Below are 12,802 nucleotides of genomic sequence, written 5' to 3'. Positions count from 1 at the left end.
TGGGAATAGGAGGAACATGACACTAGAAGCAGCTCAGTCCTTGTCAGCCGGAGCCTGAGGTGGCCGCTCATATAATTGTGACAAACTGGAAACAGAGAGTGGGACAGGAAGCACCCAAAATCAGTACAACCCAAAGGCATGTCCTTAGTGACCTACTTGGTCCTACTATCCCTACTGTTCCACAGCCTCCCCAAATGAGAGCACCTTTTGGGAGCATGTGCAAACATGTGCTTATAGAGCAGTAGTTCTTCCTACTGCTGCAACCCCTTTAATCAACTTCTTCATGTTGCAGTGACCACAATGATAAAATTTATTTTGTGGCTACTACATAACTGTAATTGTGCTACTGCTATGAATTTTAGTGTAAATATTTGATCTGCAACCCCAAAGAGAACCAGCCCACAGGTTGAGAACCACTGATATAACATAGAACCGTAACAGTTATCATTAAATGCTTCCTTTTGAAATTCTGTGAGTCGTTTCTGCTTTCTTGCTTAATTGTTAATAATACAAAGTGTACATATTTTAAAAGGCCAGTGTCTGTGTAGTTTATAATAATTCCCTGACTCAGAGAGCTTCAACAACAGAGCATCAATAAACTCAGCATGAATCTAGCATTAGGTAATAGAAGATAAGATATAGTAATTCCTAACTGTTGTGCACTGAAGAGAAAGGCACTCAGTTCCTCCTTGTTTTCTTGGATTAACTAACAAATGTTCTTTAGTTTAAGTGGAATGTGTGTGATGCCAGATATCAGATGGGAAGGGAAGAAGTACACAATTTTTTATGAAAACAAATAGACTTTTTGAAGATGGTTTTACTGTGTAGAGGTTTTCAAGAGGAATTAATGTGGAGGAACAGATTACAGTCCGATATCAATTATCCCAGGAAAGCATAGCCCTCTGCACCAGCAGAAGATGTAGAAAGTGACTCCAGCCACAGCAATCAGTTGCAAATTTTACCAAACATGTTCTTTAAATGTACGAGACATTGTAATGAATATTTGTGCTTCAATAGAGAAAGAAGAAAGAAAAGAAACTAGGGCCTTTGTTTGTTTCTTTTTTTTGTATTTAATTTTTTTCTTTATTGATATATTTTTTTATTTACATTTCAAATGATTTCCCCTTTTCTGGGTCCCCACTCCTCACAAGTCCCATAAGCCCTCTTCCCTCCCCCTGTTCCTCCATCTACCCCTTCCCACTTCCCTGTTCTGGTATTCCCCTATACTGTTTCATTGAGTCTTTCCAGAACCAGGGGCCACTCCTCCATTCTTTTTGGAGATCATTTAATATGTGGATTATGTCTTGGGTATTCAAAGTTTCTAGGCTAATATCCACTTATCAGTGAGTGCATACCATGATTGATCTTTTGAGACTGGGTTACCTCACTTAGTATGATGTTCTCCAGCTCCATCCATTTGTCTACGAATTTCATGAATTCATTGTTTCTTTTTTTTATTTTATTTTTTTTATTTACATTGCAAATGATTTCCCCTTTTCTGGGTTCCCACTCCCGGCAAGTCCCATAAGCCCTCTTCTGTCCCCCTATTCTTCCATCCACCCCTTCCCACTTCCCTGTTCTGGAATTCCCCTATACTCTTGCACTGAGTTTTTCCAGAACCAGGGGCCACTCCATTCTTTTTGGACATCATTTAATTTGTGGATTATGTCCTGGGTATTCAAAGTTTCTAGGCTAATATCTACTTATCAGTGAGTGCATACCATGATTGATCTTTTGAGACTGGGTTACCTCACTTAGTATGATGTTCTCCAGCTCCATCCATTTGTCTAAGAATTTCATGAATTCATTGTTTCTAATGGCTGAATAGTACTCCATTGTGTAAATATACCACATTTTTTGTATCCATTCCTCCATTGAAGGACATCTAAGTTCTTTCCAGCTTCTGGCTACTACAAATAGGGCTGCTGTGAACATAGTGGAGCATGTGTCCTTATTGCATGCTGAAGAATCCTCTGGATAAATGCCCAGGAGTGGTATGACAGGGTCCTCAGGAAGTGACATGCCCAGTTTTCTGAGGAACCGCCAGACTGATTTCCAAAGTGGTTGCACCATCTTGCAATCCCACCAGCAGTGGAGGAGTGTTCCTCTTTCTCCACATCCTCGCCAACACCTGCTGTCTCCTGAGTTTTTTACCTTAGCCATTCTGACTGGTGTGAGGTGAAATCTCAGGGTTGTTTTGATTTGCATTTCCCTAATGATTAATGATGTTGAACATTTCTTAAGGTGTTTCTCAGCTCTCCGAAGTTCTTCTTGTGAAAATTCTTTGTTTAGCTCCGTACCCCACTTTTTAATGGGGTTATTTGGTTCTCTGGGTTCTACTTTCTTGAGTTCTTTGTATATATTAGATGTTAGCCCTCTGTCAGATTTAGGGTTGGTGAAGATCCTTTCCCAGTCTGTTGGTTGGTGTTTTGTCCTTTTGACGGTGTCATTTGCCTTACAGAAACTTTGTAGTTTTATGAGGTCCCATTTGTCAATTCTTGATCTTAGAGCGTAAGCTATTGGTGTTCTATTCAGGAACTTTTCCCCTGTGCCCATGTCCTCCAGGGTCTTCCCCAGTTTCTTTTCAATTAGTTTCAGTGTGTCAGGTTTTATGTGGAGGTCCTTGATCCATTTGGAGTTGAGCTTGGTACAAGGAGATAAGAATGGATCGATGCACATTCTTCTGCATGCTGACCTCCAATTGAACCAGCACCATTTGTTGAAAAGATTATCTTTTTTCCACTGGATGCTTTCAGCTCCTTTGTCGAAGACCAAGTGACCATAGGTGTGTTGGTTCATTTCTGGGTCTTCAATCCTAATCCATTGACCCACTTGACTGATATTGCAGTTTTTATCACTATTGCTCTGTAGTAAAGTTTAAAGTCTGAGATATTGAATCCCCCTGAAGTTCTTTTACTGTTGAAAATAGTTTTAGCTATCCTGGGTTTTTTGTTATTCCAGATGAATTTGAGAATTGCTCTTTCTAGCTCAATGAAGAACTGGGTTGGGATTTTTATGGGAATAGCATTGAATCGGTAGCTTTCCTTTGGCAACATGGCCATTTTAACTATATTAATCCTGCCAATCCACGAGCATGGAAGGTTTTTCCATTTTCTGAGATCTTCTTCGATTTCCTTCTTCAGAGATCTGAAGTTCTTGTCATATAGGTCTTTCACTTGTTTGGTTAGAGTCACCCCAAGATACTTTATGGTGTTTGTAGCTATTGTGAGGAGGGTCATTTCCCTAATTTCTTTCTCAGTCTACTTATCCTTTGAATATATAAAGGCTACTGATTTGCTTGCGTTGATTTTGTAGCCAGCCACTTTGCTGAAGTTGTTTATCAGCTGTAGGAGTTCTCTAGTAGAGTTTTTAGGGTCACTTAAGTATACGATCATATCATCTGCAAATAGTGATAGTTTGACTTCTTCCTTTCCAAGTTGTATCCCTTTGACTTCCTTCTGTTGTCTAATTGCTCTAACTAGGACTTCAAGAACTATATTGAAAAGATATGGAGAGAGGGGGCAGCCTTGTCTAGTCCTTGATTTTAGTGGGATTGCTTCAAGTTTCTCTCCATTTAGTTTGATGTTGGCTACCGGTTTGCTGTATATTGCTTTTACTATGTTTAGGTATGGGCCTTGAATTCCTGTCCTTTCCAAGACTTTAAGCATGAAAGGATGCTGAATTTTGTCAAATGCTTTTTCAGCATCTAATGAAATGATCATGTGGTTTTTTTCTTTGAGTTTTTTTATGTAGTGGATAGCATTTATGGATTTCCTTATATTGAACCATCCCTGCATCCCTGGGATGAAGCCTATTTGATCATGGTGGATGATCATTTTGATGTGTTCTTGGATTTGGTGGGCAAGAATTTTATTTAGTATTTTTGCATTGATATTCATAAGGGAAATTGGCCTGAAATTCTCTTTCTTAGTTGGATCTTTGTGTGGTTTTGGTATCAGCGTAATAGTGGCTTCGAAGAAGAAGTTGGGTAGTGTTCCTTCTGTTTCTATTTGGTGGAAAAGTTTGAAGAGTATTGGTGTTAAGTCTTCTTTGAAGGTCTGATAGAATTCTGCACTGAAACCATCTGATCCTGTGCTTTTTTTGGTTGGAAGCCTATCTATGACCCCTTCTATTTCTTTAGGGGTTATGGGTCTGTTTAGATGGTCTATTTGATCCTTGTTTAATTTTGGTAATTGGTATCTGTCTAAGAAAATGTCCATTTCCTCCAGATTCTCCAGTTGTGTTGAGTACAGGTTTATGTAGTAGGATCTGATGATTTTTTGAATTTCCTTGGTTTCTGTTGTAATATCTCCATTTTCATTTCTAATTTTGTTAATTTGGATACTTTCTCTGTGCCCTTTGGTTAGTCTGGCTAAGGGTTTATCTATCTTGTTGATTTTTTCAAAGAACCAGCTTTTGGTCTTGTTGATTCTTTGTATGGTTCTCTTGGTTTCTACTTGATTGATTTCAGCCCTGAGTTTGATGATTTCCTGTCTTCTCCTCCTCCTGGGTGAATTAGCTTCTTCTTGTTCCAGGGTTTTCAGTTGTTCCGTTAATCTTCTAGTGCATGCTCTCTCGAATTTCTTTTTGGAGGCACTCAAAGCTATGAGTTTTCCTATTAGCACTGCTTTCATTGTGTCCCATAGATTTGTGTATGTTGTGCCTTCATTTTCATTAAATTCTAAGAAATCTTTGATTTCTTTCTTTATTTCTTCCTTAAGCAAGGTATCATTGAGTAGAATATTGTTCAGTTTCCATGTGTATGTGGGCTTTCTGTTGTGTTTACTGTTACTAAAGACCACTTTTACTCCATAGTGATCTGATAGGAGGCATGGGATTATTTCAATCTTCTTATATTTGTTGAGGTCTGTCTTGTGACCAACTATATGATCTATTTTGGAGAAGGTACCATGAGGTGCTGAGAAAAAGGTATATTCTTTTGCTTTGGGATAAAAAGTTCTATATATATATATCTGTTAACTCCAATTGGTTCAAAGCTTCAATTAGTTTCATTGTCTCCCTGTTTAGTTTCTGTTTTCCTGATCGGTCCATTGGTGAAAGTGGAGTGTTAAAGTCACCCACAATTATTGTGTGAGGTGCAATGTGTACTTTGAGCTTTAGGAAAGTTTCTTTTATGAATGAGGGCGCCCTTGTATTTGGGGCATAGATGTTCACGATTGAGAGTTCTTCTTGTTGGATTTTTCCTTTGACCAGCAAGTAGTGACCTTCCATGTCTCTTTTGATGATATTAGGTTGAAAGTCAATATTATCTGAAATTAGAATGGCAACTCCGGCTTGTTTCCTGGGACCATTTGCTTGTAGAATTGTCTTCCAGCCTTTTATTCTAAGGTAGTTTTTGTCTTTGACATTGAGGTGTGTTTCCTGTATGCAGCAAAATGTAGGGTCCTGTTTATGTAACCAGTCTGTTAGTCTATGTCTTTTTATTGGGGAATTGAGTCATTGATGTTAAGAGATATTAAAGAGTAGTGGTTATTGCTTCCTAACATTTTTGATTTTAATTTTATACGTGTGTGGTTATCCTCTTTGGGTTTGATGAAAGAAGCTTAATATCCTGCTCTTGCCAGGGTATAGTTTCCCTCGTTGTACTGGTGCTTTCCCCCATTATCCTTTGTAGGGCTGTGTTTGTACAAAGATATTGTGTAAATTTGGTTTTGTCATGGAATATCTTGGTTTCTCCATCTATAGTAATTGAGAGTTTCGCTGGGTATAGTAGTCTCGGCTGGGATTTGTGTTCTCTTAGAGTCTGCATGAGCTCTGCCCAGGATCTTCTAGCTTTCATGGTCTCTGGTGAGAAATCTGGTGTAATTCTGATAGGTCTTCCTTTATATGTTACTTGCCCTTTTTCTCTTACTGCCCTAAGTATTCTTTCTTTGTTTAGTACATTTGGGGTTTTGATTATTATGTGATGGGAGGTATTTCTGCTCAGGTCCAGTCTGTTTGGAGTTCTGTAGTCTTCTTGTATATTCATGGGCATCTCTCTCTTTAGGTTAGGGAAGTTTTCTTCCATAATTTTGTTGAAGATATTTGCTGGCCCTTTAAGTTGTAAATCTTCACTCTCATCAATACCTATAATCCTTAGATTTGGCTTTCTCATTGTGTCCTGCATTTCCTGGATATTTTGGGTTACAAGCTTTTTGCATTTTGCATTTTCTTTAACTGTTGAGTCCATGGTTTCTATGGTATCTTCGGCATCTGATATTCTTTCTTCTATTTCTTGTATTCTGTTGTTGATATTTGCGTCTATGGTCCCTAGTTTCTTCCCAAGGTTTTCTATCTCCAAAGTTGTCTCCCTTTGTGCTTTCTTAGTTGTTTCTACTTCTGTTTTTAGATCCTGGAAATTTTTGCTCCGTTCTGTCATTTGCTTGTTTGTGTTTTCTTCTAATTCTTTAAGCAATTTTTGTGTTTCCTCTTTCATGACTTCTGCCTGTTGATCAAAGTTCTCCTGTATTTCTTTAAGTGATTTTTGCGTTTCCTCCTTATTGGCTTTTGCATTCTCCTGAATTTCTTTCAATGATTTTTGTGTTTCCCTTGTAAGGGCTTCTAATTTTTGATCCATTTTCTCCTGAATTTCTTTAAGTATGTCCTTCATGTATTCCTGTACCAGCATCATGACCAGTGATTTTAAATCCAAATCTTGTTTTTCTGGTGTGTTGGGGTATCCAGGACTTGCTAATGTTGGAGAATTGGGTTCAGATGCTGCCATAATGCCTTGGTTTCTGTTAGTAACGTTCCTACGTTTGCCTTTAGCCATCTGGTTCTCCCAGGAGTTAGATGGTCTTATTGCCACTGGCTGGTGCTTCAGCCTACTGTGGATCTTTAAGGTTATCTCTGCACCTCTGGATGACTGGGTTTCTTCTGGCACAAATTACTGATATGCTGGCTTCCTCTTTTGTGCCTTTGGAGCCCTTCCCAGTCTTGCCTCAAGCAATGCTATACTTAGGTTGTCAAGGTCAACCAGGTGTTCTCTGTCTGCTCTATTATGGAGGGAAGAAGTTGTGGTGGGGGTCACTCCCTCTGTTGATTCTCACATCGGACACAGATCCTGTGATGGGCTGGCTTGCAGATGAACCGCCTATGTGCTCAGTTCCTGAGTGCAGGCTGACCCCTGGCGGTTTGCACCACCAGAAATCTAAAGCTCAGGGTGTTACAGTACCTAGTGATGCTTTTGTGTCCCTGCAGACAGCAAATATGGCTGCAGGCAAATTCATTGTTTCTAATGGCTGAATAGGCGAATTCATTGTTTCTAATGGCTGAATAGTACTCCATTGTGTAAATACACCACATTTTTTGTATCCATTCCTCTCCATTTAGTTTGATGTTGGCTACCGGTTTGCTGTATATTGCTTTTACTATGTTTAGATATGGGCCTTGAATTCCTGTCCTTTACAATCCTTTTTTAGCATGAAAGGATGCTGAATTTTGTCAAATGCTTTTTCAGCATCTAATGAAATGATCATGTGGTTTTTCTTTGAGTTTGTTTATGTAGTGGATAGCATTTAGAGGTAGTTTCCTTTAGCATTTTTATTATAAGTATGTCCCAACGCCTTACTGTTATGTCACAGCCTGTAATTTTTCCATCTCTAATGACCTAAGTTTGATGCCTTCATCTCAGATGGAAGGAAAGGCCAGATTTCTGAAAGCAGTCCTCTTACTTTCACATATCAGCAAGGAGATTAAGTTATTGGTTAATTATACTCAAATATAACTGAGAGATTGTGTTCTGCTCTATATAGATAAAGTATCAAATAATATTTAGTCAGGAAAATTTAGTTACATTTTAACTATAGTAAAACAAGAGCTGTTATTTTGACTACTGAGTTGTAGACTCATGAGCTATATATAAACAATACTTATTATTTTCTATTGATGTAAAAAATGTTTAAAAACTTTTGTTGGATTTGACAAATTAGACTAATGACTTTGATCTCCGTAATTCATAGGTTGATTCTCATTGTTTTGTATGTTCATGCCTGTGAGTGCAAGTGAAGCCGGTGCACAGCAGGGTTATGATGGAGGTCAGATGGCAATGACCAGGAATCTGTTCTTTCCTTGGACCCTGGGCTTCAGGCATCAAGCTGAGATAGATCCTCAGATTTGCATAGCAAGGCCATTTGCCATCTCACAAGTCCTGACCTCAGCACTCTTAGGCTGAAAGGGGCCATAGAAACCATCTAGTTCAACTAAAATCTCTAATATCAAGAAAACCAAAAATTCAATCAGGGATATAGGGCACAGGACCTATCTTAAAAATATTTTTGTTAGTTTTACTACGTTTGTATGTGAGTATGGAAGTGTTATGTATACATGTGAACAGGTGCCAGAGAAGGCCAGAAAGCAAGGCACAAATTGCTGGCATTGGAGTTAAATGAGGTTTAGAGTCACCTGATATGAGTTGGGAACAGAACCCTGGTCCTCTGCAAGAGCCTTCACACACTACTTATCGCTGAGCCATTTATTTAGTTCCCGAGTGCATAATCTTCTGTAGCTGGAATAGGTGACAAGTTGCAACAAACAAGGTACACTAAAATGGAACTTGATTTTTAAGCATAGATTTAATCTGCCTACTATACATAGCTGTAGAACTCTACAGTGCATTAGGGAGTTTGGAAGACATTTGCATTCACAGATATATTTCCACATGAGACCAAGACTTAAAGCAAAATTGAACCAAATGTATCAGTTCGTTTTTGTCAATTGATACAAGCTAAGGTATCCTTTAACTGAAGAACTGCTTTTTTCAGAATGACCTGTAGGTGAATCTGTGAGGTATTTTCTTAGTTGATGATAGATGTTGGAAAATCCATCCCATTGTTGGCAGTGCCAAGTCTGTTCCTAGATTGAGCAGAGCTGATTGAACAACCTATGGAGAACAAGACAGTAAGCAACACCTCTTCATGGTTTCTGCTTATGTTCTTGTCTCCAGGTTCTTGCTCAGACTTTTCTTCAGTGATTAACTGTGATGGGTTAATCACAGTAAGCAAAATAAAGCTTTCCATCACTAAGTTGCATTCGCACATAGTACATTATCACAGCAATGAAAGCCAATTCGGACATCAAGATTATGATATTCTTTATTTGGTTGTGTTGTTTTAAAACATGAAGTTCAGAGGCTAGCCAGATCGGGGTAGGATGGAAACAATATAATCAAACTATATTTCATAGAAACTGTAAAATATACAATAAAGTAAAAAGAAGAAAAGAAACATTGTGTGAAGGAGCTGCATATGAAAATGGACTATAAAATAAAAATATCCTGTGATACCACTAAAGAAGAATGAGTTTGGTGCCAGCAATGTCTTTTCACATACAAGGCAATGCAGACCATTTTACATGTTCCGTGCTTGGGACAAAACTAGTAGTGCCTACCCCTTTGTGGATGGAGGGAATCAATAAAATTCTAACCATGTTAGAAAACCCAGAATGGTGCAGTGTGTATTTTCTCTGAGAAATTTATTTTATTGCTGTTTTCCTTTTTAGCTTATCTGGAATCCAGAGATTAAAAAAGAAATCAAATATTGAATATTAAATGCTAACTTATGTTGTAATTCTTGTTAACAATAAACTGTAAAAAGGCTATAAAAATCTAATCTAGAGTTTATTAAATGTATTAAATTTAAGGGTTGTTTTATGTGATAGGCTGTAACTGTAGCTTTCATCTCTCATTAAAGATAGTTTTATTGAACTATACTTAAAAGATTAAATTTTGAAAGGAGTTTTTTTATTAAATCCACCAAGGAATTAAAATGACATGTCACTATATTGCTCTGTGTAAAGAGTGCACATGTTTTTGTATATTGTTTCAATCACAAGGTAATATCCTTCAGGTTGTAAGGATGGTTTTGAGAGTATATCAGAAGATACCTGTATTCAATATGTTGAATGAAAGTACTAATTTTATATCTATAAATATTGAAAAACTTGCTCCTATGTTAAAGGAATATGATTTTATATACATTTATATTTCAGGCTACTTTACTAGAGTTTGGCTGGAGAAATGCATTTAAAGAAGTTTCTCTTGCCATAGCACACTGCATATCTGCAGCCATTGAAGGTTTTTCCACAAAAGTTCTCCAACAGGAACAGACTGAAAGGACCTCATCTACAAGCTACACGATAAACCTTGTAAATGTTCCACAACTTTGGCCAGAAGGTCACTTATTGCCAGGAGAGGAACAACCAAAGAGAGTTGCCAAGGCAAGTATCAAATGAGGCCTCTTCAAGCCGCTGCCACCTACCAAGGCGTTACATCATATTTATTCTCTTGCTTTTTGAAAGACTGGCAAAGCAGCCTATGTGGAAAGTACACAGTACCCAGTCCACTGTTGAGTTTCTTCTCTGGTGTCTATAGTCCAAAACTACCAAAGGACCTGGTCTCTTTGTTTATTCCGAGGCAACCTGAAAGGGGGGGGGGGGTCTCAGTGAGTTGGGAAGTGCTGGCAGAGATGGAATGATTGAGGAGACACTTGAGAGGTAAAGGGGAACCAACTTGTGTTACAGCAAGCTTTAAAACTCTTTCCACCTGAGTGACATCCTAGCCCCTTTTGAAAGTCACCAGAACCTGCTGAGATGTAAAGCAATGTAGTACAGGTACCCAGTAGTAAACCCACTGTAAACTCAGCACTCAGTGGTGGGTTTTTGTCTCCCTGAGGCTCCATAATCCTTCCTCGGGAGTCCTCCTGACTAGAGGCAAGAAGGTGCCTTCAGCTCCTCTCCCATCAAAGAGACCAGATACATATTACATAGCAAAACCAGACACAACACTTGAGAAAGATGCCGGCTCCATAGCCATGAGAAGACATTACATAAGATGTTGCTTCTGTACTATTTAGGCCAAACTGATATTGTTTTGTAAAATATGCTTATATATGGAAATTTAGTAGAAGAAAATTAGGTGAAATTCAAAAATAATGTGAAATTAATATCAAGAGTACATATTATTTTGAGTTCTGTTGATTAAACATAACAGTAGTGTCATGTAAAGCTGGCTCATGAGTTTTTCATAATGTCTGTCTGGTGAGCATAAGGTTTGAGGGTTATATATAGAGAGACATCATTTTGGTATTTCCTTTTTTGACATGAAACATTTAACTTTCTACAACTGAAAAATTGATTGTTATAAAGCTGCGTCCTTATATTTATGTTTGATGCCAAATTCATTATTTAGGAATTTGGCTCCATTGTATATAAATTACACGGTGCTGTCAGAATACAAATAACTCTGCGCCACATTTATTTCTCCCTAGTTTTGTTCTGACATTATGGAAAAGCTTGATACAATGCTTCCCCTGGCCCTGGCATGTCGAGATATTTCTCTTCAGGAAATCAGAGCGAACCTGGTGGAGGCCTGCTGTAAAGTGGCAACAGCTGTCCTGGAGAGACTGCAGGAGAGAAGCAAGGAGGTTCCTTCCAGGGCGCCTCTGAAGAACTTGCACACTGTCCTGTCCTCGGCAGCATACGTCTTGCAGCAGTTTACGTACTATGATAATCTGATGAAAGAGGCAACTAAGAAGTGAGTGTCTTTTAATGAAGTTGATGTTCATGCTTCAGGAAACACACTCTTCACACATCACAAAATTTAAATTTGACAATAATCACTGAGGAGCACATAATAATGGTGGATTATTTTCCTCTTTCTCTATTAGGAAATATTTAAAAGGTCAAATATGGGTCATGTTAAACAAATGTGTAGATTCTAACAAAGGCAGTCTCTACTGGAGACATGCACAAACGAACACAAAATGTTCTCCATAGTTTTATGCCAAGATTGAATCCTACCCTGTTCTTTTCCTAATATACATTAAACTGACCGCATAGAACGGAACAGCAAACTTGTTTGTGCCCTGCGTATAAACATTTGTGAGATAGTCACTTCTTACTTCTCCTTCCACTCCAGCAGCCTGGTGGAAACTGCCAACGTGAGGAAATTAGATTTCAGTCTATCGCTGTGCCTAGTATAAACATATTGCAGGACATCTATTTAGTAATAAACTATCCATAATATTTGAAGAGGAAGCATCTGCCAATCTTAATTCTCATGCTCTAGTAGTCTAAAAATACAATATGTTTTCTGTCTAGAGATAAGAATTGCCATGGGTGCTATCAAGCAGTCCTTTTGGTTACACATGAATTCTGTAAATGCTACGATGGTTTCTTGAAATGATCATGTGGACTTGCCAGTCCAGTGCAACCCAGGAATCTATCCTATATTCTTTATTCAACCTCCATAGTATCTTAAGCTATGAAAGACAGAAGTGTGATATAAATAGCTGAAGATAAAAGTGAAATAAATTTGGCTCAGTGTAGGATACAGTTATGTTATTTCTTTAATTCTCATAAGTCATCAGATGTTGTGATTCATACTTGAATTTATAAACAAAATATGGCAGAAATCATTTCATTTCAGTTGACTATTCTAAAACACTTTATAAGATAATTGACATCTACAAAATTACAATTTTTAAAAAATAAAGAGTGTGGATGAGATGTGTGATAGCTTTAGAACAGTTCATTCTGACAAGTGTATGTTGTTCTCCAGTAATAATGATAACCTAATGCCTAAATAATGCACTGATCTCTAACAATAGGCTTACAAAGAATACTTTTAGCTTTGAATGATGTATTGACAATACAGTTTGTCTCTAGTTGAAGTGCATATTTGTAGAACAGCAGATGTACATTTCAAAGGACTTGCAAAACAAAGACAGACTCCCCCCCACCCACTTTTTTTTTTTTTTTTTTTTTTTTTTTTTTTTTTTTTGGAAAGTGAATGTGGATACAGCCT

General features: G+C 37.9%; 1 protein-coding gene across 1 annotated transcript in view; it reads left to right on the top strand.

Moving 5' to 3' along the window:
* The window catches only part of Kiaa0825 (KIAA0825 ortholog), a 465,970-nt gene that overhangs the window by 129,779 nt on the left and 323,389 nt on the right, over window positions 1-12,802 (top strand). The window contains exons 8-9 of the mRNA XM_052159485.1: window positions 9,988-10,215; window positions 11,265-11,530. Coding sequence (XP_052015445.1) covers window positions 9,988-10,215; window positions 11,265-11,530 — 494 coding nt within the window. The remainder of the gene's footprint in view (window positions 1-9,987; window positions 10,216-11,264; window positions 11,531-12,802) is intronic.

Source organism: Apodemus sylvaticus, chromosome 16 (genome assembly GCF_947179515.1).
Source record: "Apodemus sylvaticus chromosome 16, mApoSyl1.1, whole genome shotgun sequence".
NCBI classification, from domain to species: Eukaryota; Metazoa; Chordata; class Mammalia; order Rodentia; family Muridae; genus Apodemus; species Apodemus sylvaticus.
The sequence above is the reverse complement of the archived record's forward strand: the minus strand, read 5'-3'. Positions and strand labels throughout refer to the sequence as shown.